The sequence below is a fragment of the Lutra lutra genome, chromosome 12 (assembly GCF_902655055.1).
Source record: "Lutra lutra chromosome 12, mLutLut1.2, whole genome shotgun sequence".
In the NCBI taxonomy this organism is placed as follows: Eukaryota; Metazoa; Chordata; class Mammalia; order Carnivora; family Mustelidae; genus Lutra; species Lutra lutra.
This window is the reverse complement of record NC_062289.1, coordinates 21,734,262-21,761,987: the sequence shown is the minus strand read 5'-3', so window position 1 is coordinate 21,761,987 and position 27,726 is coordinate 21,734,262. Positions and strand designations below refer to the sequence as shown.

General features: G+C 36.7%; 1 protein-coding gene across 3 annotated transcripts in view; it reads left to right on the top strand.

Moving 5' to 3' along the window:
- The window catches only part of DCC (DCC netrin 1 receptor), a 1,178,115-nt gene that overhangs the window by 1,113,357 nt on the left and 37,032 nt on the right, over positions 1-27,726 (top strand). For all 3 annotated transcript variants that reach the window (XM_047697659.1, XM_047697658.1, XM_047697660.1), the window contains 3 exons: positions 1,486-1,712; positions 5,896-6,012; positions 20,328-20,483. In XM_047697659.1, coding sequence (XP_047553615.1) covers positions 1,486-1,712; positions 5,896-6,012; positions 20,328-20,483 — 500 coding nt within the window. The remainder of the gene's footprint in view (positions 1-1,485; positions 1,713-5,895; positions 6,013-20,327; positions 20,484-27,726) is intronic.

Below are 27,726 nucleotides of genomic sequence, written 5' to 3'. Positions count from 1 at the left end.
ACCATTGTCTAGAGTCAGGGTGGGACTGCTGCCAGGAAATCAGCCAAAGGTAGGTAGTGGTAGGGAAAACATGAGAACAGAAAATACTGCATGATTTCTCTGCTAAACAACTCGATAAATCTTAAGTCTGGCGTTCTTTGTCTCCTCTCATCAGCATCCTTCAAAAAAGACCAAAAAAAAAAAAGTAAAACAAAACAACAACGACAAAAAACAGGTCACACTACTAAATATTCATTAATTGCCTCATATGCATAAAAGTCCATTTCAGCATTGGAAAACAGAGCCCCTTGCAGTGGCCTTGTACAGGTTACAGAGTTTTTGCAAACTGCTTTCTTTGGACCATTGAGCAACCATGAAAACAGTTAATCCTCAAAATGCCGTTCCTTGCAATTGGGGAAGTAAGAAAGAGTTGCTTCTCTGGGGTTCTGTAGAGGTTAGATTTTAACTATCTGAATTCTGTCTTAGAAGAGACACTATTACCCCCCCCCCAAAAAAATAATAATAGAAGCTACAGGTGGGAATTTTAAAAAGTGGAGAATTGTAAAGCAGAGGTTGAAAACTTTCTGAAAAGAGGCAAGTAGTAAATATTTGAGGTTTGGTGAGACATGAGGGAAACCTGGTCTTTGTTACAGCTACTCAACATACTGCAGTGTGAAAACAAATGAGCTCAGTAGGATTCCAATAAAATTTTATTTACAAAATCAGGCCGTGGGCAGATTTGGTCTACAGGCCATAGTTTACTGACCCCTAGTACATGAGCAGGAATATCATGCTACTTTACTTAGCCTGTAGGGAACATTTGTATCTCACTAGCCCCCCAAAGAGACTACCACTGAAAAATGAATTTACAGTTGCTAAATTCTTACTGAGGAAAGTAAGAGATATTTGAAGCCTACTTCTAGTCTGTGTTTTCTCTTCAAAGGATGGGTCCTACTGTGTTTGCATCCAGAGGCACAAGTGCTTTATTCTCCTTAGAATATCCTCGTATTACCTTTTGTCTTCAAATGGCACATTAAATTATACAGCTGAGCTATAGGCTTCCTTCTAAGCCCCAATCTTGGCCGGCACAAATTCTGGCCTTTTTATTTCTATTTGCCCCTTCAAAGCAACTCCTTCATTTACCTCCTAAACAGATGTTTCAGTCAAGTACCTTATGACTAGCTCTGAAGATTGGCATCTGGCTCCATCTAACCCATTGTCACCTTGTGTGAGAATTTGTAGCTGGTGAAGCTGGAGTCAGGCACTCTCTGGCAGGCAGCCGAGCCCTTGGGGATTTAGCACCGCTGCTCTGATCATGTGGTGAAGCTCCAGGGGAGAAGAGGAAAGGCAGCCAATACACGCCTGCCAATTCTTGGATTTCATAGGTTTCCTCCTGGGAACACTCTTGTATCCTTCTCTGCTTCTAACTTGAATTGACTGAGAAAAAAGAGCAAAGACCATTGAATAGATGCACAAACATTCACCTTCTAATTTTTTGTTCCATAGGAAGCGGGCCACCCACAGTGTTGGAAAGAGGAAAGGCAGCCAGAAGGACCTCAGGCCCCCTGATCTTTGGATACATCATGAAGAAATGGAGATGAAAAATATCGAGAAGCCATCGGGTACTGATCCTGCAGGAAGGGACTCCCCCATCCAAAGCTGTCAAGACCTCACACCAGTCAGCCACAGCCAGTCAGAAACCCAGCTGGGCAGCAAAAGCACCTCTCATTCAGGTAACTCTCCTGGGGCATCAGGACAAACCTTCCATTCTGAACCCCACGGGAAGTTTTCCACTCCCTTTTTGGTGGAGTCATCCTTCCCTTCAATCTGCAGGTCATTTACCAATCGTTAAAATAACCTGATGTAAATTTGGCTACCTAGTTTCTTTTCCATCATCCTATTACCTGCCTTTTTATAATTGCAATGCCTCTTAAAACTTCTAAGAGGTAACAGGTGGTACACTTGGGAAATACTGAAATGTGAAAGCCAGATGAATTTATTGCTTTTTGTTAAATCTTGAATGAAAGCTTTGAAAGAAAATTTTAAGCTGTTTTACATTTTTTTAATTCCTTATGTCTGTGGGTAATGTAAGTTGATTTTAAATTTGCTCTCGATTTCTTGCATTTAAAAAATCATATTAGGAACACATGGCATATGAGCACATTGATTCTTCTGTTACTTTGGCCTTGATGACTGTGACAATCAACGTTCATCCCCATGCAATCACATTTTATGATCACTAGCCTGGCTTGGTAGAGTCTATGTGCAGGCTGTGCTGATATACAAGTGATCACAATGAAAAAGCCTACTCTTTGATGATTAGATGTAGAACAATCCATATGCAGAAATAACCAAGAAATCTAGAAAGTGGTTGTAAGAGAGTTCATTTTCTGTTGATTCTCGTATTTTAAAAATGTTTATGGGAAGCAGAATAATCAACTCTCTTCAACACACACACACACAACCTCTTGATCTACTCATGATGTGTTTGCAGAATGAGTAGCTGTTGTTTTTAAACTGAATTAAATATTTTAGTTATTTGAATGTGTAACTGGTTTACTAGACTTTCTTAGCTTAGAGTTATTTAAATAAGGAATTCACTTACTGATTTTCTATCATTGTTGAGTGTTCTTTTTCTAGCTCTTAAAAAATATCTCAAGCAGATTCCCTAACTTCCATCATTTTCAGTTGTTAAACTACCTTCTAGCTCTATTAAAAATTTTGATATGAAATTGAAATTAAAGTTTCTTCTTCTCTTATGGCCAGCTCATCTTTGGCTCTGAGGACTGGGGTCATAATTTGTTGTTTAAAGCCTCCAGTACCTTGAAGGGAAAGGCAGTTGTGGGGGTGGGGCAGAGGAGGGGGCACTGTCTGTTTCAGAAACCCCTTAATTCATTCCTCCTCCCATCTGTTCTTCCTAGCTGTATAGGAGGATAGGGAGGGGAGATAAAGAGAGGAAGAGGCAGAGAGGGAGGAGAGAAAGGATAGTTTGAAGTTTGGTGCTGCTTTTTGTGCACATGGGCTGTCCTCATGTGACATCCAAATCCTCTCTTGTGAAACGCAAGCAAGTATGAATTCTTTATGAGACCCTGTGGGATTCTTCCACTGGCCAATTACATGATGTGAGATGTCAAGTCAGAGCTTAACCCACTCCTACTGGGAACAGCTGTGTCAGCCTCACTATCCCCTGCTGGGTCAGCTGCATTTGAGTGAATTCCAGGAAGATGACTCAAGCTTGAGCAACTTTTCAAGTGCTCACTTGACCCAGGCCAAATGATGAGAGAGCCTGTATTCCAATCCTGGCCCTCTTTCAGTCTTGCTCTCTTTAATAACTTCTTCCTCTGTTTAAATAGACACAGGGTAGACCAGCAAGCCTGCCGGCTGAGCAGACTAATACCTGGAGAATGAATGAAAGTTGGACATTTTTTGCAAGAACCTCCACACTTTAGAGATGCTTATCCTGACTGTTTTGGTTTCTAGAGGGCACCAGAAGGACAGCCTCCCAGTGGAGGTGATAGTACTGCCTCTCAGCCCTCAGAAGGTTTTACCAATTATTTCTACGATTTCTCCTTCTTTGCATTTCCCTTTATCTTTTATACACTGAAATGACATTTTGGGACAGCCAGACTACTTTTGATTATTTAATAAGTCCTAGGAGAATCTTAACTCCAAACAATGGCTGTTTTCTTTTTTTTATTGTGTTGTTAGTCACCATACAAAACATCATTAAATTTTGATGTAGTGTTCCAAGATTCATTGTTTACATGTACCATCCAGTGCTCCATACAATCCGTGCCCTCCTTAATACCAGCCACCAGGCTCACCCATCCCCCCACATCCCCTCCCCTCTAAAACCCTCAGTTTGTTTCTCGGAGTCCACAGTCTCTCATGGTTCATCTCGCCCTCCAGTTTCCACCCCTTCATTGTTCTTTCTTTCTCCTAATGTCCTCCATGCTATTCCTTATATTCCACAAATAAGTGAAACCACTTGAAAATGGACTTTCTCTGCTTGACTTGTTTCACTCAACATAATCTCCAGTCCCATCCATGTTGATGCAAATGTTGGGTATTCATCCTTTCTGATGGCTGAGTAATATTCACAATGGCTATTTTCTTTAGAATGAGAGATGCTTTTGCCTGTTTGTTTTTATTTGAGGACCTACTTGCCAGCTCTATAGTAAAAGGAAAAGCAGCACTCAAAATCCTGCTGGGTATATTTTACATTATAACAAGCGTTCTCTATACTCTCCTGGTTAAAAGAACAAAACTCCATATCAATGAATAGTATACTCTTAAGTTCTCTTGTCTACTAGGAAACTTTAAAAATATTTTACATTTGGGGTTGACTTTCTTTTTTGTGCATGATATTAGGTAATCTTAGGAGGCTTAGTTCCCTCTTCTCTTTTTTGTATGGTTTTCTCAAATATTTAACTTCCCACAAACACTTTATGGCAGCAACTTGAGTTATATCTTGGCAAGTAAATAATATTTATCTCTGTACTTTCAGGAGATTCAAAATTTGTTGCATTCTCTCTCTTTCAGTTGTGCCTTAGGTGTATAATTTGTGTAGTTTTATTGTCTTTTTGGTCTGTGTAATTCTTTGGAGGATATGTGGACAGATTCAGATCTAGGCAATTGTCTTTATCATGGCTGTGTAGAAATTTCCCCCAACATTATTTTAAATTTTGAATTTTATTAACTACTATTTTAACCAAAAAAGAATACATTTATGTAATTTTAGAAGATAGAAAATAGTACGAAAAGTTGTGAAAAATAATACCTAAAGGAACAAAAAGGGTGTTTGCCTTTTCATCATCCCCAAATTCCTTATCCCTTTCATGAAAGGACGGCAATGTTGAGAATTTTGTTTGTAACCTTTCTATACAGATATATATGGACACACATTTATAGAGATACATAAACACACCTATATACATATGCATTATGTACAGATATATAATATATATACATATATTATGTACAGATACATATGTTTATATACAGATGCACATACACAGAAATGTGTATATACACAACATGCTTTTATATGTGTGTTACACACATGGGCACATATGGTGCTCTTCAGAACTTCAGTTTTATTGTTTTCAACATATACTTTTGTTAACATTTTAAATCTACACATATATTTCTTATTATTTTTGGTGATTCTGTAGTGTGGTATTTTATGGAATTGTAATAAATTTATATAAATATACCTAGCCTTACTTTTGAAAAATATAGTTCATTCCCTGTGTTTTTATCATAAGATATAATGCCTTTGGGCCTTAAGTACTAGTTGCATAATTTGTGGTAAATTCATACAACAAGATATCTATGGAACTGTTAAAAATGATAAAACTGGGGCACCTGGCTGGCTCAGTCAGTAGAGCATGTGACTCTTGATCATGGGGTCACAAGTTCAAGCCCCACATCGGGCATCCAGTGTACTTAAAAAAAATAAAACTAAATAAATAAAATAAAATGGGTGGTGCTCACGAATATAGAAGTATGAATGGTTTAAAATAAATAAATAAATGTTATAAAACTGACTTGACAGAGAAAGATGTTCTTAGTATTTTCCTAAGACGTTAACAAAATAGTATGCATGATGAAATGCCACTTAAGAGCAAAATATGCATGTTAATATCTGCCTTTGGACTTTCACATTTAAACACATAGGCAAACCTTGTACAGAACAAAACATGAATAATGGTTCTTTCTGAATAATGGGGTTATGGTAAATTTTATTAATGTTTGTGCAATGAGACGATATTGATTGGGTAACCAAGAAATTAGATATAATTATTTAAAACCTCAATAAAATGAAAAAGGCATCGGTGTGCCTAGCTAGAAATTATGTAAAGTATCGCAACATTGAAAAAGGTGTGTCTCTCAGGAATATTGTTTTTCCTGTAGGTCAAGACACTGAAGAAGCAGGGAGCTCCATGTCCACTCTGGAAAGGTCGCTGGCTGCACGACGAGCCACTCGGGCCAAGCTTATGATTCCTATGGATGCCCAGTCCAACAATCCTGGTGGGTAAAGATTGGTACCACAAGGAAGAAATAGTGTTTTCTGTTTTCATCTTTTCTATATTGAATTATCAAAAATATTTAGAGTTTTAGAAAGGAAATCTTGCTTTTCATAATTCCCTTTCTCTGCCTCCTAATTTGATCCTTCTTCTGTTTCTCCTATTTCAATAAATGGTACTACGGCTCATCCATTTATTTTTGTTCAAAACTGTAGTTTCATGATCTTTTATCCAAATTTCATCACATCCCAAATTAAATCTATCATCAGTCTTTTTTTTTAAGATTTTATTTATTTATTTGACAGACAGAGATCACAACTAGGCAGAGAGGCAGGCAGAGACAGAAAGAGGGGCAAGCAGGCTCCCTGCTGAGCAGAGAGCCTGAAGTGGGGCTCGATCCCAGGACCCTGGGATCATGACCTGACCTGAAGGCAGAGGCTTTGACCCACTGAGCCACCCAGGCACCACAATCATCAATCTTATAGCTCTTGCTTACAATACCTGTCCCAAATCCAACCTTCCCATCTCTACGGCTCTGCCCTAAACTATGCCACCACCAACTATTTCAGATTATAGACTATAGCTCTAAGCTTGTAACTAGTCTCTTTTCTTTAGTTCTTTCCCCTATAGTAAGTTATCTACAGAACAGCCTTACAATGTGTGAATTAGATCATGTCACTCCTCTTAACTTCCCATCATATGTAGAATGAAATCCATGATTTTACCATGTCCTACAGGCCCATGTGATAAAACTTCTGGACACATCCCTCACTTCATCCCCTGCTACTACTCTAATCCATTTCAGCCTCGTAGCCTTCCTCTCTGCTCTTTGGATCATAGCACACATTCAAACTCACTTGCTGTTCTCTTTCCCTGGAATTTCTTTTCATAGGTATTTACATGGCTTTTTCTTAATTTCATTCAAGTCTGTGTTCAATGGCCACCACCACAGGTCTTCCCTGACCATTGTCTAACACAGCATTTTGGGTCACTCTCTGTTCTATTTATTCTGCTTAATTTTTCTTTATTAATGTGGATGACCATCATGCTTGCATTTTTGTGTTTGCTTATTTATTATGTGTTCCCCATATTGTAAAGTCTGTGAGAGTAGAGATTTTGCCTCTTTGATCACCTCATATCTTTGGGGACCCTGGGTGGCTCGGTTGGTTAAGTGTCCACCTTCGGCTCAGGTCATGATTGCAGGGTCCTGGGATTGAATCCTGTATCGGGTTCTCTGCTCAACGGAGTGTCTGCTTCTCTCTCTACCCCTTCTCCCTGCTAGTGATCCCTCTCTCACACACACACCCTGTCTCTCAAATAAATATATAAAATCTTAAAACAAACAAACAAAAAACCACCTCATATCCTCAATGCTCAGGACAGAGCCTGGCACAATTGGGAGGCTCCAGTGGAGACAAATTAGGTGAATGAATTAATAGCTGCTTCTTTCTACTTTACTAGATACCATGTTTCCTCCATGCTCTAATAGAGCTCTCAGTCTTACTCTAATAAGTACAAAAATTTTTATGGAATTTGTAATGAATTCCAACTGTTCAACTCATGGGTTAGATATAATTATTATGCCTATTTCACTAATAAGAGAACTGAGGCTTAGAAACTTTAAGTACCTAGCTTTTAGTCATACAGCAACTAAGTGGCAGAACCAGAATTTGGACTCAGAAGGTCTGGCTTCAGAGTTCTGAGCTCCTAATCACTAAGCTCCCTGCTGTACTACTCTGTGAAGCCATAGTCCTTCTTTCATTCTTTTTACTACATAAAGAGGCACTGTAACCCTCCAACTACTTTCCTCTTATAACAAAGTTCTGTATGTGCTAATCTTCTATAGCTTTCTTCTTAAAAATCATTGTGCTTCATGTGTCAACTATACTCAAATTAAAAAAAATAATCTTCCATGGACCTTTATGTCCCATGCATAACTTCCTTATCCAGTAAGTTCCCATAAATTGTTGATTTGATTTTTCTTCCACAATGTCTTTTCAATCCCTGGCTACCTTCCTATTCCCCAGAGTCAAATATTAATTCTCTTCTTCATGACCTCACATCTGAATTGTCAAACAGCTTCATAATGAGTCTTAGGCCTTTCTAACATCTTCCAGACGGCTATGTATCCTACTTCTTAGACGTCTTACTAAAACAACTTAAATACGGCATTCATTCTATAAATTTTTGCAAAGGCTCCCCATTGTCTGTCAAGAAAAAACAACCACAAACCACTGAGCATCTCACATCTGAAACTACATTTCTAGTTTCCTGTTGCTGTGCCTACATGGATGGATGGATGGATGGATGGATGGATGGATGGTTGAATGGATGGATGGATGGATGGATAGATAATAGATAGATAGATATAGAAAGATATACAGATATATCTGAGACTTCTGTCAGGCTAGACTAATTGCCAGTCCATAAATATAATTGCCCTTTCTTTGTTTTTTTTTCCCTCTGAACATTGCTCTCCTTTTGGAATGACTCATTGGCTCTCTATCTAACAAAGTTGTATGCATCACTCTCAAAGTGATACTCTCATAAATTCTTTCTTCTGAATATTGTATCCAGAAATGATGGCTTCCTTTCTCATGCTTGAATAACATTTCTTTCTACTGCATTTGTGGCATTAATTATAGATAGTGCTGCCTCATATGCTTAGGTATTCAAGTCCAAATCTTTCCTCTTCTAACAGATTGTGAATTACTTCATGATAGGGAAGGAATGTATCTAATTCATCTTCACATTCATACATTGTGTAGCTCAATACTAACACAAAATTGGTGCTTGCTAAATATCTGTCAAATGACTGAATGAATAAGTAAATGCTTTATAAGAATGCCTTGTATTTGTAACACACGAGTTTAGGGAACTTTTTTTTTAATTGGTTACAGTTAGAAAATCTTCTAATAAGATTTTATGATATCTTAAGGGCAATTAAAATTATTTTCATTAAATAGGAAATGAAATAATGGGCTTAGAAAGTAGGAAAAACGAAATGAAATCTAACAAATATTGAGAATTTCTGAATATTATTCACTTGCTAAATACCTTGCTAATTACTATTTCATTAAGTCCTCATAATATTATCATGTGGTAAGATTATCCTGATTTTGCAGACAGCAAAGAAAGACTCAGAGAGCTTACTGACTCACCAGGAGATACCTGGGCAACCTCTGAACTTCTATGAGATACTGCTTTCTCAAGTATAAGGATGCCTTGAATGCCTTGTATTATTTGTATCCTTTTTTTTTTTTTAAGATTTTTTTGACAATAGCACCTCCAGTTTACAAACAGGCAAACTAAGATCCTGAGGGTATGAACCCAAAACCTGGGCTTGATCTGGCTACCACACTGTGCTGCCTTATGTTGTCACCTGGAGCTCTGGGCTGCTCTATTTTCTTGCCTAAAACAACAAACCTTTTCTTATTCCTAGAGTCTTACTCTACATGAATGGGGGCCCTGAAATGACCAGCAATTAATTTTGCTGTTATTTTTTTAAATTATCATATACTATGGGCATATTATTTTAAACAGTTAAATTACTTTGCAAAATGTATAAGGACTTTGTAACCCAGCGACCCTGTTCTTATACCTATTTGGCTCTTGGGCATCTACCCAGCAGAAAAACATACTATGTTCATCAAAAGACACATACAAGAATGTGTGTGCAGTCCTTCTCCTCATGTTACATCTTTATTACATTGTAACATATTCACACAGTGGAGTGCCATGCATCATTCAACGAACTAAAATGCAGCAAACAATAGGTTGTAAGACAGAAACTTAACATATCTGTGTGATTCAACTTATGTAAAATTTAAAAACTGGCAAAATGATCTATGGGGTTAGAATTCTGAAGAAGAGTTACTCTTGATGGGAAGCGATTAGTGAGTGACCAGAAGAGAACAGGGAAAACTTCTGATAATGTTCTATTTCATCCCCTGGATATGGTTACAAGGCATTTCACTTTGGAAAGTCACTGAGCACTACTTTGGATATTCCAGGTTTCCAGTACATATATTATACTTAAATAAAGCTACAATAAGAAATGAAGAATTGATAGAAAATACATCTTTTGAAATAACTTTGTCACATTATATTCTTTGTCATCTCCAAGCTCTGTGTTGGCAAAACTCGATCTAATGAAAGGAAATTACTTCAACGTATAATCAAAGTTGATTTTAAAATAAATTCTTCAGCTTTCTGATAAGTAAAATAAGCTCTTTGCAACTGGCATGAAGGACGGGCTTTAGATAGTTCTGCTGAACAAATTGTAGATCTCTATCTTGGCAGAGCAATGATTGCATGCAGAATAGAAGATGCATTTTCTGATGGCCCCACTTGCGGTTCTTTAGATTTATCAAGTCGTATCTATCAAGTCTTGTATAAACCACATCACAGCGCCATGCTCATTTCTAGTCACGTGTATGAAGATGTTTGCTGTTCCACTTAAGAATCATTAGTTTTGTAAGACTATTTTTCCTCTCTTCCTTGACATTTCTCATCATGATCTATAAACTCTAAATTAGCAGATCAAATATAGACTATCTGAAGTGGTTTTTCGTTTTTTTCAAATCCGTAGGGAGATGTATTTAATTTCATTGGAGTGCAAAAATCTGTTTATTTGTCTAAGATAATGTCAGCTTATTGGTTGAAAACATGATGTGGCATATGTGACTTCTTACCCCTAAACACATTTCATAGTTAAATAAGCTAATGCTTGTGAGAAGCGTACCAGCTCAGAACACAGGCAAGAGAACCCAGGTATTTTGATTTTAGGATCCAGTGCATTTTGTTGTAAAATGGTGGCAAAAACTGACTATTTTTACAATGGCCAGAAGAATTATACTACATATGAAATTACTTATAAGAAATCAGGAGCACCAAGTCAAACTTTCCTGAATTTGTAACGGCTCTATAAGGGTCAGATACTCGGTTTCCAGGAATCAGACTCTGAGACAGAATTTCAAATCAGGCAATTTATTAGCAAGTGCTTTCTGGAATAATACCTGAGAGGGTAAAGGATGCAGGATTGGGAGGAGGGAGAAATGGAATTGGTGGTGCAGTTTAATGGGGACTTCAGCTGACCCCACAGGTTTTTCTACTGATGGATCGTCCTTCAGAGTTGTCTCAAAGGAGACTTCTGGACTTTGTCTCCAATCTTTGTCTGGATTTTGATGCAGGCTACTCCCAATGTGGGGGTATAATCCTGGGTGAGCAACTTCTTTGGCTAAGAGCCATTTCTGGAAAGATGTAGATTTACTTACATTTCTAGTATTTTATTACTTGATGGAACATACGTATTTGTTCGACCTTGGATCCCCTTTCCATTTTCAACTTGTGTTTCCTTGTGGAAAATGCTGGAGGAGAGGAGGGGAATCAGAACTAGGAGAGATTTGGATTGAAGCAGATGGCCTTTAAGATCACATGAGTTAAAAAGAATTCTGATAATTTAATGTATGAGAGTTTATTAGGCAGAATTTTCTTGAATTTCATTTTTTTCCCTACATCTTTGAGGGGAAAAATATAATATCAGATGTTAAAGGAAAAAGAAGTCTCAAAAAAGTGGCCTGAAACATCTAGTAAAAAGACTGAGGCAAAGGAAGGCATACAGTTTTTCTTTTTTGATAGCTTAGGAACTGCTTATGACTACTGGTTTGGGAATTTCTAGAGCATTTACTGTGAAAGCCAACTCTTTCTTTCCCCCCATTCCCACCATCTGCTTTAGTCACTTGATTGCAAAACTCAAACGATGGGTTGGAGAAGCTATTAAGAAGTGAAATAAAGCTGCATGAGAAAAAGCAGATTTTAAAAACCAGAGTTTTGTTGGCTTGAGGCATTGTGCTAACAGAAGGCCATCTTGTACCCACATATGAGGATACTTGTAACCTCTGAAACATTTGCTTCTAAGTCAGAATCCTTGTATGAGCCTTGGGTTCATGGTGTAAGAAGCCAGTATCCTAAAACTGGTCCCTGCTTAACAGATTCTAGAACTGGGCAATCATTCCATCACCCTGAAGGCCCTGTGAATGCCCACATCTGACCAAGAGTGCTTTTCTTAGAAATAATGAGTGCAAACAACTGTTCTAGGACCATTGTAAACACCAACACATACAAGTTTTCAACTACTCAGAACAATGGGAGCAGTGGCAAGAAAGAGAAAGTTAAAAGCTCATTTAAATTTGCGTTAGAAATGAGGTCATTGTCTAATATGTTTGTGACTCCAAATAATAATTTGATCATTACTTTATTAAGAGCAGTATTTGTTCTTTGACTCTTGAATGGCATACTTCATTCTTCTTCTTACTATGAGTTTCTGCAGGAGGTAGTATTTTTATGTTCCTCTCTAGGTCCCACAGTGCTGTATAAATGGCTTTGCAGAGCAGTTGTTAATGAATGAGAGTTGAAAACCCAGAGGTTGTTTCTTCATAGTTCCATAAGCAAATGACTTGTTAAATAAAATTAATTGATTGGTAATTCCACTGGATTAGCAAAATCAGCAGGTCAGTAGGATTATGCAGACAAAGTCAAGGTATGGCTTTTAAGCTCAAAAGGGTGCCTCTGGGAGTGTGCAGTTGTGTTTTTAGGGAGGATTTTGCAAGGCAAAAAATATGGTTTATCAGAGGTACATAAATAATCAGAATATTTCTGATGAAGAACTGGTAAAGGTAAAAAATTTTGGGTGGTGGAGTACAAAAGAAATATAAACATAGCTTTTGGAAAAGCTTCCTAGAGCAGTATGAAAAATAAGAATACCTTGCTTTTTAAGGTTTGTGTCACCTAATTTTTTTCTAATTCCTGATGTCTTAGAGATTTCTACAACAAAATATTGTATCTTTTATACCAAGACCTTTCTCATCTGAGTAAGTCTTTTAGGCAGCCTGGGGTAACTTATAAAAGACTAAAGCATGTCTTGAGAAAGTCAGGGATCTGAAGAAAAGGGACCAGTGTGGTGATTCAAGCTCATCTCAAAGAATTCCTTCAGACCCAGATCAGAGGCTCCCTTTCCTGTGGTCTCATCTTCTGTCTGATGCTCATGGTATCAACATGTACACTTGAATGTTTACTATTTCAGATTTCCAGACTTCTAGCCATAACTTGTTGAAGAAAATCTCAGTTGAAAAAGGTCAGACAGAAGGGAGCAAGGCTGTAGGATCCACTAAAGGTTTCCAAGTCCCCTGTTCACAGTGTCCTCCCTCTGATCTTGGTACATCCTCATGGCCACCCTGTGGGGACAGTAGTCTGGTCACTTCCACATCACACCTCATCTCCGGGCTGACAAGGTCTAAATAAACGAGGCCTTCCCTTAGCTCATGAAGGACAGAACAAAAATCTGGTAATTCTACCAACCTAGATTTTGTTTTATAATCGTAATTTCAGTTATTTACCCCTGCCGGGGAAGAATTTTCCTGTCCAATCTCAAAAATCTTAGCATCACATTTCGCTCAGGTTCAAATTTGAGTTAAAACCTACCATTTAAGGGTGTCTGGGTGGCTCAGTTGATTAAGCATCTGCCTTTGGTTCAGGTCATGATCCCAGGGTCCTGGGATCAAGTTCTGCATCAGGCTCCCTGCTTCTCCCTCTTCCTCTGCCCTTCCCTTTCTTCTGCTTGTGCTCTCTCTCTGAGACAAGTAAATAAATAAAATCTTTAAAAAAAAATATAAGAGTAAGGGGAGACAATCTTTTACTTTTTATGTCTTTTATTTCATATCAGAAAACCAATTTTAATGAATGCTTTCATATAACAATGTCATTGTTCAGAGAACAAAGGTTTTTTTTTTACTTTTTAATTTAAATTCAATTTAATTAACATAGACTGCATTATTAGTTTCAGAGGTAGAATTTAGTGATTCGTCCGTTGCATATAACACCCAGTGCTCATTACTTCAAGTACCCTCCTTAACGCCCTCACCCAGTTACCCCATCATTCCACACACCTCCCCTCCAGCAACCCTCAGTTTGTTTCCTATAATTAAGAGTCTCTTATGGTTTGCCTCCCTCTGTTTTCATCTTATTTTATTTTTCCTTCCTTTCTCCAGTGTCCATCTGTTTTGCTTCTTAAATTCCACTTGGGAGTAAAATCGTATGGTATTTGTCTTTCTCTGGCTGACTTATTTCACTTAGCATAATACCCTCTGGTTCCATCCACTTTGTTGCAAATGGCAAGATTTCATTCTTTTTGATGGCTGAGTAATATTCCATTGTAGATATACCACATCTTCTCTAACCATTCATGTGTTGATGGACATCTAGGTTCTTTCCATATTTTGGCTATTATGGACATTGCTGCTATAAACATTGGGGTGCAGGAGCTGTTTCAGATCACTATGTTTGTATCCTTTCAATAAATACTTAGTAGTGCAATTGTTGGGTAATAAGGTAGCTCTATTTTTAACTTTCTGTGGCATCCCCATAGTGTTTTCTAGAGTGGCTGCATCAGTTTGCATTCCCACCAACAGTACATCAGTTTCTCTGCAACCTCACCAACATTTGTTGTTTCTTGAGTTGTTCATTTTAGCCATTCTGACTGATGTGATGTGATGTGATGTGATGTGATGTGATGTGATGTGATAGTGCACTGTGGTATCTTATTGTGGTTTTGATTTGTATTTCCCTGATGCCAAGTAATACTGAGCATTTTCCATGTGTCTGTTGGCCATTTGTGTATCTTCTTTGTTAACCTGATTTTGAAAAGTGGAGTTTCTTCTGCATTTGTGCTGCATTCCATTGGTCACCAGACCAACCCTGGTGAAATGTGTCAGGGAACTCCACAAGGGTGTGAATACCATGCAGTGGGACTCTATCGCAGGCATCTCAGATCTTGGTTGTCACTAGATCATGAACCCAGGTAGTTTGACTTCAGTGCTTGGGCTCTTTACCACAATGTTGAGATAACTACAGAGCACACATTTGTGAATATTCATACATTTCCTAAGGGCAGTATGAGGATATCGGTGGAGTTCATGGATATTCCATGACTATTTGTTAAAGAACACCTGAAAATGTGAAGGAGATGAAAATATTTATCAAAGGCAGTAGACACTAAATTTCCGAAGAGTCCGGATGTTATATATATCATCACAGAAAAGACATAGTAAGGAGAGGTAGAATGAGAAATCATTTCAGTTAAATTCTTTTCACTTCAAAATTTTATCTTTAATTTTTCTACCTCTTCTCCTCAACACATCTCTCAACTCTGTCAAGTACCATGTTGAGAAATACCTACAGAGGGCTTTATTTCTTAAAATTGTAGCTTAAAAAAAAAAATCTCTACTTTAGATTTCCTGTAGATTGTATTTAGTATCCACATTTTTAAGAATGTTGTAAAAGCTTTCCAGTATCCATATGCCCCATTCAAAGAGCTAAGTAATTCAGTGAGGGAATTTCTACTTGAAAAATCTTTGTGCATCAGTGTGAGATATAAATTCAATTGTCAGCAAGCTGTGTCAGAGCAGATTTCTTGTCATATTTGACCACAGAGCAGAGATTTATTGAAAATTCTTGATGATATCGGTTTCTGAGTTGTTTTACATAAACATAGCAGTGCAGTGAATGCTTTTGAATGTGTGAGGGAGGGAGAGAGAGAGAGAATATGTGTGTGTGTGTGTGTGTGTGTGTGTGTGTTTCTGGCTCTCAACCCTGACATGTAGGAGAAAAATACCAAACGGCATTTCAGTACATAGTGTTGTATCCAGCTTACTTTAGAATGATGATTTCTGCAACAACCATCTTCTAAGTAGGTGCAGACTTCTGTGCCCTTTCAGAAATGAATCATGAATCAAAATACTTCAAAACCAATGCTTTGGAATACAGACTATTCTATTTCATGCTAGGGAACAGAACAATGTGAATTGTTGAGATCCAGAAACATACAATAGGTATATTATTTTTTAAAGAACTTTTATTATTTGCGAGCCATTTATACCCAGGTCAGTAGTGAAAATGCAAAAACTAGAAAGGAAAATTCCTTTCTTCCATAATGAAAGACTTGGAACTGCAATATAAACTTAGTCTCTTGGCTTCTCTTAGTTCTCTGATTTTATATTCTGTGGCTTGACAAATTATTTTGTTTTTCTATTCAAGTTTATTCAACTCCAACTCCAAGGAGATATTTATGAAATTCTTTTTCTAAATGTATTATAAAATATTGGTTATGTTCACATAATAATATTGATAAGGAAATGTGCACAATTTGTGGAGTGGATGCCTTCTATATCTAAGGGAAACTATCATTGTCACATTTATTTATGAGTAAAAATTGTCAACCCAGAAACAGCTTTACAATCTGGCAATCAACATTAATGACTATGCAGTGATCCCATTTGATCAGTAAGATGGGTAAAATCATTAAATTGACTGCCTTGAGAGACTGAGAGTTTAAGTTTCCTGAATATAGACATTATGTTATCATATGGCTCTTATTTACAAATGTATTCAAGTCCATTATTATTACTCTTATTACTATTATTACTATAGCAACTGTACACCCCAGGAAACTAAATAATATATCAAACCACTTCAATAGTCTCCAGTGGGTTAAAATGACAGATTTCGAAATATTACTTCTAGAAAATCCTTCTTATTAACTCACTTGAAAAATATAGAGTATCTCTAGCCCTGTACTGTGAGAGATAGCAAGACTACAAAATTATAACCTCTTTCTTTAAGAGATTTATAATCATTTTAGCTAATATCTGGCTTGAGTCTCTGATTCTTTTTATAATTTTCCTTGTCATCTTTTTTTTTCTTTTCCTTTTTTCTGGAGTCTGTCCATGTGTTTGTTTACCCACAATTTACTCTTTATAAAATATCTTTAAAGACATTGTGCTATATACCACTTATTTTCAAATTTTCATTCAACTCTTCCCAAAAATAATTTAGAAAACTTTGTAACACCTCAAGAATTTTTAATTTAACATTTAAAGATTTTATTTATTTATTTGACAGAGAGATCACAAGCAGGCAGAGGCAGGCAGAGAGAGAGGAGGAAGCAGGCTCCCTGCTGATCAGAGTGCCTGATGCGGGGCTGGATCCCAGGACTCTGAGATCATGACCTGAGCCGAAGGCAGAGGCTTTAACCCACTGAGCCACCCAGGTTCCCCTAATTTAACATTTAAAACACTTTGTTATAAATATCTGTGAAGGATGTAATTTCTTTAGTATACTACTCTTTTACATAAATCTAAATGCACAGAAATACCATAGCAATTTGATATCCACCATCATCTATTTACAAAATATATGAGGAAGCTTCTCTTTAACAGAGAAAAATTTGGAGTACCTGGGTGGGCTCAGTTGTTAAGCGTCTGCCTCTGGCTCAGGTCATGATCCCAGGGTCCTGGGATCAAGCCCCACATTGGGACCCCTGCTCATCCGGAAGCTTGCTTCCCCCCTCCTACTTCCCCTCTCTTGCTGTCTTTCTCTCTTTGTCAAATAAATAAAATCTTAAAAAAAAAAAAAAAAAGTTGGTGGACTTAAAAAAAAAAAACAGAAAAATGTACACATGTTTCTCCTTGAACTGGTATCTACAATTCATTCTCCCAACAGAATAATACGCAAATATAATCTGTCTTTGTGTCTCTTGTTGATCATTATTCTTATTTCTTTGCAATATTATATTTTAATAAGCTGAAATTATTTGTTTATTATTATAAACTTATGTGAGCATAAGCTTAGGTTTAACTGCTGAGGTTTTTTTCTTTAGGGTTAACATTACAATTAGTATTTCTGTACAATTGTGTATAAAGTAAGATTTTTATTAGCATTCTATCACTTAATGACACAAATGAGGCTTTTTCTGTACAATTATTGCATACATTTGTGGATGAATGTACTTTTTGCATCAATTCTATTCCAGCGTTTTATTCACCTAAACACTGAGAAACTTTGTTTGTATATATGTGTGGGTGAGTGTTACAACAATGAGATATTTATAGCACTCAGTGATTTGAACCTCCAAATTACATTCCAGAATCATACTGTGAACTCTCATCTGAAGTTATTTTTCATAATATCTCAATATTATGAAATATTATATGATATTGTCCTCCAGTTATGCTGGAAGTAAAAATTTTAGAAACTGCCTGACTTTCATAAGTATTTGTTACTCATTCAAGTTATTTGCTTTCTCATTTTTAAGAGGTACATCTATAAGAAACTTCACCAAGATTTACAGAATAATTATAGAATACATCTGCAAATTTTTTCCACGAAGTACTTCATATAATACCATGTATTATGACAGGATTGGAAATATTGAAGCATCACTTTCAATATACTGTTACCAATATAATTTTTTGAAAAATGTTTTTATTCTCTTAAAATCTATATAGTTTATATTCATTTCATGGAAAATACCCATCCTTTAACCTACTTAAAAGTTAGTCCTTATTGTGAAACCAATACTTTTTTTCAATTTTTCAATTCAAATAAACATGTTAACATATATTTCAAGGAGTATTATAAATACACTGAAAAATAAATTCCAGAATGCAATTTCAAAAGCTATTTTACTAGAAGCAGCCCTTTTGATTTGAAGTGTTTATGTTTAATGTAATGAATCTTCATTTTAAGTTAGACAAAATATTTTTAAATCTACATGTTGTTTCTAATTTAAAATAATGCAATATAATCCGTATCAATGATCATGAAGTTACTTATGTAAGAGTAATATGATAAAAAGAAAGGTTCTCCTGTGGTAAATGAGCGTGCTCATGCATGTTGAACTCCAGTAATTGACATTACAGTGTAATTAAATAAAAATAATGCATATAATAGAACTAACTTTATTGATATAATAGAAATATACTGCTGAAGATCTTTCTAGTATCTAGTTTAGATTGTATTTTTTGTTAAAAGTAGGGAATTCTAAACATTTTATGAGATGATGTAAGATGAAGAGTGACTGCAATCAGAATCAATATTTTATAATGTGACATAGTTTAATAGATATTGAATAATGCTCAATACACCTAGGAAATATTATGTAAGATATTGATCTGTGGGTTTAAGCCAGTACCACTAAAAACTGTTTGGTATTCCTAGACAACATTTAGTTATATTTAAATTAATGTGTCACTAAATTGTACTGCTTTTGCTGTTCAAAGGCATTTTCTTCCCATTTAAATAAAAATCTCAAATATGATTATTTAAATAAGAATCTTAAATATGATTATTGCTTTTTTCTCTCCAGACTCTCTCTCAAGAGCATTACATTCTTTCATGGAAGTAACAGAAAATTCCTATTTCCATTGCTCACTTTACACCACATACTCATTTTCTAAATAACGCAACATATTCTAATGCCACAGTTCTTGCTTAGGAAAGAGAAAAAGGCAAAAAGGAAACAAAACAAAACAAAAATCAGAGAGCCTTAATGTGGCTTTGCAGTGGCTCGATTCATTGTTTCTTTCTTTGAAACTGTGGGAAGTTTGAAATCTCAGGGTAATGCTCTGTAGTAAGGTGCTGGAAGAGGCCGCTGTCTTTTTTTTTTCTTTTTAAAGATTTTATTTATTTATTTGACAGAGAGAGATCACAAGTAGGCAGAGAGGCAGGCAGAGAGAGGAGGAAGCAGGCTCCCCGCTAAGCAGAGAGCCCGACGCAGGGCTCGATCCCAGGACCCCGAGATCATGACCCGAGCCGAAGGCAGAGGCCTTAACCCACTGAGCCACCCAGGTGCCCCGAGGCAGCTGTCTTTTTTAGAGTAAGAAAGAGACAGTGTTGGGGCGTCTGGGTGGCTCAGTGGGTTAAAGCCTCTGCCTTTGGTTCAGGTCATGATCTTAGAGTCCTGGGATGGAGCCCCACATTGGGCTCTCTGCTCAGCGGGGAGCCTGCATCCTCCTCTCTCTCTCCCTGCCTCTCTGCCTACTTGTAATCTCTGTCTGTCAAATAAATTAAAAAAAAAAAAAAAAAAAAGAAAAAGAAAAAGAAAGAAAGAAAGAAAGAAAGAAAGAAAGAAAGAGACTGTGGAAAGAGAGGCAAGTAAGGGAACCTACATGATACTATAATGAGTATTTGTAGGTTTGAAGATGTGAAAATTTAGCCCTTACCTTTTTTCTTTGTTAGGTGGCTACCTAAGAAAAATAATAATAAGGGTGCCTGGGTGGCTCAGTAGGTTAAGCCTCTGCCTTCTGCCCAGTTCATGATCTCAGGGTCCTGGAATCGAGCCCCACATCAGGCTCTCTGCTCAGCAGGGAGCCTGCTTCTTCTCTCTGCCCGCCTCTCTGCCTACTTGTGATCTCTGTCAAATAAATAAAATCTTAAAAAAAAAAAAAAGAAAAAAATAATAATAACAACACCTTTTTTTTGCAGCTGTCGTGAGTGCCATCCCTGTGCCTACCCTGGAAAGTGCCCAGTACCCAGGAATCCTCCCATCTCCCACGTGTGGATACCCGCACCCGCAGTTTACCCTCCGGCCCGTGCCATTCCCCACACTGTCTGTGGACCGAGGTTTCGGAACAGGAAAAAGTCAGTGTAATGCATTTTCTTTTCTTTTTACTAAGAAATGAATAATAACCAAGGACGTCTTGTTCAATGTATAGCATTTTGACATTCTCATCCCTTTGAAAAATTGGTTTACCTCTGCCCTGGGTCAAAATCAGAGGACTGATTCTCTGGGAGCCTTTCCACAGCACTTTCCATGGACAATATGGGAAGCTGTGGGAAAACAAAGGTTAACTGGTTTAGTAAAGCAATGATGTGATTGGGTGCTTGAAATTAATATGTTCTGTCAACTAGGAAATGACTAATCAAGTGACTGTTCTCCAACATATTCTTGTGTAAGTGTCTGTTGGTTATATTTAAAGGTATCTCATTGATTCCTCATGGACCAATGCTTAAATGAATACTTTAGCCTTCTTTACTTAAATCCATTAAGCAAGATCTTTTGATTTTTTAATTAATAATTGTTGGAGAAAGAAAAAAATTTCCAAAGGAGTATTTCATTTGTTTTTGTATTATTATTTTTCTGATTTTAATGAATAGTTGACATATAACATTGTGTAAATTTAAGGTTTAGAATGTGTTGATTTGATACACTTACGTATTACAGAATGGTTACCACCATAAAATTGGTTAATACCTCCTCATGTTATATAATTTCCATTTCTTTTTTGTGGTGAGGCTTTAAATATACTTTCTTAGCAACTTTCAAGTATACAATACAGTATTATTAGCTATAATCACTATGCTGCACATTAGATGCCCAGAATTTAATCACTTATGACTTGAAGTTTGTACTCTTTGACCAAGATCATTCTTTTTTCTCTATCCCCCAGATCCTGGTAACCACAATTGTAGTTGCTATTTTTATGAGCTTGTCTTTTTAGTTTCTACTTATAAGGGATATCATACAGTATCTGTCTTTCTTTTCCTGACTTATTTCACTTAGCATAATGCCCTCAAGGTCCATCCATTTGTTACAAACAGCAAGGTGTCCTTCTTTCTCATAGCTGAATAATACTCCATTTTGCACATATACTGTATCTTCTTTATCCATACATCCATTGATAGATGCTTAGGTTGTTTCCATATCTTGGCTATTCTGCATAATGCTACCGTAAGCATGGAAGTGTGTATATATCTTCAAGATCTCATTTTCATTTCTTTTGGATATATACCCAGAAGTGAGATTGCTGGATTATATAATAGTTCTATTTTTTTTAAAAAATTTTTTAGGAAACTTCATACTCTTTTCCATAGTAGCTGTGCCATTTTACATTTTCAGCAACAGTGCACTCTTTTGTCCATGTCCTTGCCAACGTTTCTCTTTTGTCTTTTTGATGATAGCCATTTTAACAGGTATGAGGTGATATCCCATTGTGATTTTGATTTGTATTTCCCTGATAATTAGTAAGGTCAAATACCTTTCCCACATATTTGATGACCATTTATATGTCTTCTTTGGAAAATGTATATTCAGTTCTTCTGCACATTTTAATCCAATTTTTTGCTATTGTGTGAATGTGTTACATATTTTAGAATGTGTTACATGTTAACCCTTTATCAGATATGCAGTTGGCAAATATTTCCTCCCATTCTGTAAACTGCTTTTCATTTTGTTGATAGTTCTCTTTTAGCTATACAGAAGCTTTTTAATTTGATATAATCCCATTAGTTTATATTTGCTTTTGTTGCTTTAGCTTTTTGTTGTCAAATCCAAAAAGTCATTGCTAAAACCAATGTCCAGGAGATTATGCCCTATGTTTTCTTCTAGGAGTTTTACAGTTTCAGGTCAGGTCTTATATTCAAGTCTTTAATCCATGTGAATTCATTTTGTGTACAGCATAAGAAATCCAGTTTCATTTTTTTTTTACAAGAGGCAATTCAGTCTTCTCAATGCCATTTATTAAAGAGACTATTTCCCCTGCCCCGGTATTTTCTTGGCTTTTGGGCATAAATTCATTGACCATGTATACATGGGTGTATCTCCAGGCTCTTCCATACTGTTTGACTATTATAGCATCTTAATATAGTTTGAAATCAGGAGATGTGATGCCTCCAGCTTGATCTTCTTTCTCAGTACTGGCTTGGCTATTTGGGGTCTTTTCTGGTTCCATACAAATTTTGAGATTGTTTGTTCTATTTCTGTGAAAAATGGCATTGGATTTTTGATAGGGATTGCATTGACTATGTAGATCACTTTGGGTAGTATAGAAATTTTAACAATATTAATTCTTTCAAACCATGAGCATGGAATATCTTTCCTTTTATTTATGTCTTCTTCAATTTCTTTCATCAAAGTCTTACAGTTTTCAGTGTAAAGATCTTTTACCTCCTTGATTAAATTTATTCCTAAATGTTTTATTCTTTTTGACACAATTGTAAATGAGATTGTTTTCTTAATTTCTCTTTCTGAAGAGAAATTCAGTGGTAGCATATATAAATGTAACTGATTTTTGTGTATCAATTTTATATCCTGAAAGTACTATTTCATTTGTTTTAAGGAAAGTAGGTATGGAGAGAGACTCTTAATCTATTATATACACCCTGGTGGTTTCTCTTATGCCATTTGACTTTTTTTTTCCTTCAAGCACAGCATTTTAAAATCGATTTTATGGCTTTCTTCTCTTAGTTAGGAACAGGTGACTCAGCAGCTCATGTGAGATAGGATGTTTTGTAATAGATAAGATGGTAACAACAATAAAATATATTTGTGAGGTAAGCTATATATTTTTTTTAACCTAACAGGAACAGCTCTAAGAAATCACAAATCGTCTAGATGTAGCAAGGTTAGAATTAAAAGGCATCAAAAATCTGCCAAAAGAGAATTAGATTTATTTTCCCTTTTCTCACTGCACATCATGTCTACAGAATAGAGTTGTGTGCAGAAACTCAGGAAAAATAGTTTCCCAAACCATATTGAAGAGAATTAAATGAGAAAGATATGGGAAATCCAAAAAGAAAAATTTCCAAATCCCAGGACAGCTAGGAAGGTGATTCCAGTCAAAGAATTCAGAACCATGAGTCCCTTCTTTAGCTTCTGAAACAAAACTAGCAGAAAATAAATGATTATAGTTTTTGTTTAGTTTCTCCCTCATTGAATCACCGTTTACTATTTTCTTTTTATTTCATCTATATCCTCTGACTTTAGAAGTGTGAAAAGAATGTGTAGAATGATCTTTATCTCTTCCCTACACAAGACCAAGTCAAGCCAAAGTTCACTGTTTTTTTAAGGAAATTAACCATTTTATTTTATTCTTGGTGTATTCCTGTCATCTCTTTTTCTCTTTTAAAGGCATTGTTTCCTTCTGAGAACTCAGCATCCCATTTACTCTTATCTTTTTCTCTTGATTTGGTGCAATGTGGAAAACCATCTCATTGAATCCCAGGCATAATCATTCCAGAAGTTAAATTTCAATGAAAAAGAATATAATAAATGAGTTAGCATATTTTTTTTCCTTTCCCTATTGGCCAAAATCAGTTATATGGAGAAGCTCAGTACCAAGGGAAGTATATATTCCACCCAAAATGAACTAGAGAATGGGCAGGGGAAGGGAGGGAAGGGTGAGTTGTGAGCAAATAATACCGTTTGTCACAGATTACCATTCACCATCAGGACGGTCTGGGTCACTGTTTCTCATCTCAGAGTCTATGCACATTCTTCTACCATGGATGTAGTTATTTCTTAGGCTGCCATCACAAGGTACCATAAACTAGGTGGTTTAAATGACGGAAATTTTTTCTCTCATAGTTCTGCAGGCTAGAACTCCAAAGTCAAGGTGTTGTCAGGGTTACGTTCCCCCCAGAGTCTCCAGTGGTGGATCTATCTTTGCCTCTTCCAGCTTCAGGTAATCCCAGATATCCCTTGGCTGTGGCAGCGTAACTCCAGTATCTGCCTCCTTCACATGGCTGTCCTCCCTCTGCCTGAAGAGGTCTTAGAGACCCAGACCTCCAAGGACATATTTGGGGTCCAGAGAGCAAAGCTTTGGGGTTTTTTGTTTGTTTGTTTAATTCATGAGAAAGAGAGAGAGAGAGGCAGAGAAGGAAGGAGGCTCCGCGCTTCTGCATCGGGAACCCAATGCAGGGCTCCATCCCAGGGGCCTGGGATCATGACCTGAGCTGAACACAGATGTTAAACCAACTGAGCCACCCAGGTGCCCAGGGAACAAACTTCTATGAAAAGAACTGGTCTCCCAAAAAGATATATTGAAGTTTTAACCTCCAGTACCTGTGGAATGCGACCTTAATTAGAAAGAGGATCTTTTCATATGTCACCAAGTTAAGGTGAGCTCATGCTGAGTTAGTGTGGGTCCTAATCCCATATGCCTTGTGTCCTTAGAAGAGAAGAGACAGACACACAGGGAGAAGATGGCCGTGTGACAACAGAGGCAGAAACTGGACTGATGCATGCAAAAGCCAAAGAACAATAAATGAACTAAGTTAAAATGTGTTTTTATTTGTGGTTAATAGATTTGTTTATGTCTGTGGTTAGAGTCTTATGTACCACTCTTGTGCAGGACTTTGATAGAGCAGGCTGTGATATGTGGGGACAGAGCATATACTGGAAAGCTCTGTACCTTTCACTCAGTTTTACAGTGAACCTAAAACAGCTCTGGTAGAAATAAATAAATGAGTGAATGAATAAGTAAAGATATAAATGAATAAAAGAAAAATTTGGTCTCTTTAGTAATTTTTAAAACTTTTGTTAATTTATTTAAAAGTAAGGATTATTAAATAAGGGTAGTTATAGAACTATAATCCATAATGTAAACATAAAATATATAATGCAATTATTATCTAAAGTTATATAAATAAAGGATCCCTAAAGAGGGCTTAGCTTGGGTGCCTGGGTGGCTCAATCGGTTAAGCAGCTGCCTTCCACTCAGATGATGATCCCAGGATCCTGGGATCGAGTCCCACATTGGGCTCTGTGCTCAGCAGGGAGTCTGCTTCTCCCTTTCCCTCTGCCTGTTGCTCCCCTGCTTGTGTGCTCTGTCTCTCTCTCTCTCTCTCTGTGTCAAATAAATAAATAAAATCTTTTTAAAAAAGAGTGCTTAGCTTAATTTTTGAACTTGATCTAAAATCATAAGACATAATTTTAGATCCCAGCCAAAACTTCACAGATTTTTAAAAATATATATTCATTCATGCATCAAGTAATTTTTTAGCAAAAGGAATGTACAGTGTGAAAGAAATAGGGATGAATATGTGCTTCCACGTGATGGCTTAGGAAAGGAAAAGAAATAAGTACCCTCTCTTCTAGGAAACCAAATATTCTCTAAATCACTGTCAGAACCAGTTAACTTCCAGCCATTCAGTATCGGTTTCTAAATGCCTTAGAGACCACTAAACATCCCTGTTCCTTCTCAAGCGAAAACATTTCATGACTCTGGCTGGAGATGTCTTATTAGTCACCTTGAGAAACAACAAAAGTCACACACAGGAAAAGAAAAAATTGTGCCAAGTGTGGAGGCTCTTCTTCCTCCAAAGTTATCTGAAAGACCTTTGAGTTGCCCAAGAATCACTAAATGAATCACTAAAACTCTGCTTCAAGAGAGCTGCTCGTTTCTGAAAGTCACAAATAAAGCTGAACTTCTCTCCTACCAAAAGGAAAAGAAAGTTGTAGGAGATCATATATTTGCATTACACACATTTGGTTATCCACTGATAAAGACTTATATAATTCTGGTGGATAGACACCTCCTTGTTCTACTAACAAACTATAGTTCTGGTCTTAGCTTCAGTAGTTCAATAAGTCCTGATCCTGGGGAACAAGAAACAGTGCCATATTTTGAAAATTTCAACCAATAGATAGTCTTGAGGCCCCATTTCTACAAGTCACTATAAACTTGGTGCCCTTGAAACAGGTAGATACCAGAGGTTAGACAATTTTTTATCATTCCTTTCAGTGTGGGTGTTGCCTTAGTGAGAAGGCTGGTCAACCTCACATGTTATTTTTCTGTCCCAACTCTCCCCCAGATAGGAAATCAAATAATAATGAGACTTAACCTAGATAGAATCATGGGCATAGTGGAGTTTATAAATTTCTCTATAGGGACTATGCAAAAATTCACACTTCTGTCAGGAACTGGGGTTACTCAGGAATATTGCACAGTTTTTGTTCTGAGATTAACGAGTGAATTGGGTTCCTTAAGTGTTCATGTCTCAAAGTCTTTGTGTAGAGTTACTGGCATGCTCTATTTCTTTCAAATACTACAATTTGAAATAGAAGAAAAATGCCCATTTCCATTTTTGCAATATATTTGCCAGTCATTCTGTAGCAATTATTTAGTGTTGACATTAATTATTATAAAGCACCTTGAAATTCAACTCTGCTGTATAATTGTACACTATTTGTACAATGGAGTCCCACCATTTCATCATTTGAAAACGAGTGCCTTGCCAGCACTTCCTTGATTCTCCCTTTATTTTCTGAATTGCAGGAAGGCTGTGCTTCTTGGGCAAAGGGAGGTTTTCTTTGCTTTCCAAGCTCTGAAATACCATGTTACTGAGCCAATTCGCTTCATATAGGTGTCCTGATGCTGGCAACTGAACTGGCCAAAAGACTCATCTGACACAAGGGCTTTGCTCCAGGGGAGACATGGCTATTGCATTTAAGAGGTTTGATTCCCTCAAATGTCAGCCAGTTCTGAAAAGCATTTCTTTTGCTCCACATAAAATATAAGAATTATGAATTGACCACAGAAAATCTGTACCTTGCCCATTGTATTAGATATTAAGCAGACATCATTTTCAACAAAATAGAACTAGTCCCTTATAGATTAGTGATGCATTCAGTCTTCCATTCCCACTTAGCACATTCAATTAGGCACTTTCCTTTCCACTATGTGTGGTACTAAAGATTGATTTTGCCAATAAGCTGGTCCATCTGTGTGGAGCTACCATTATTCCCTCAAATGTGTTCCCAGTGGGAATCATGGTGACCACCTGAAGACCTAGGGATGGAGGACTGGGCATGTGGAGAATTTGTGTCTTTAGAGATGCCAGTGAGCAATGCCATTAAAGAGAATAGGAATGGGAGTGACCCCCAAACATTCCACGATGTCATCAAAATTTCTCTGAAGCCTGAGGTTTTTGAGAAACTAAATTCTGTTTTTTTATTTTTTTGTGTGTGAGAAACTAAATTTTAGAAAACTAAAAAAGTACATGTCAATTTTGTTAAGTCTAATGTCAATAATATTTTAACATAAATCTTTTTCATTTCAAAAATGTAGAAGAAATAGAATATGAAAATATGAAGGAAGGAATA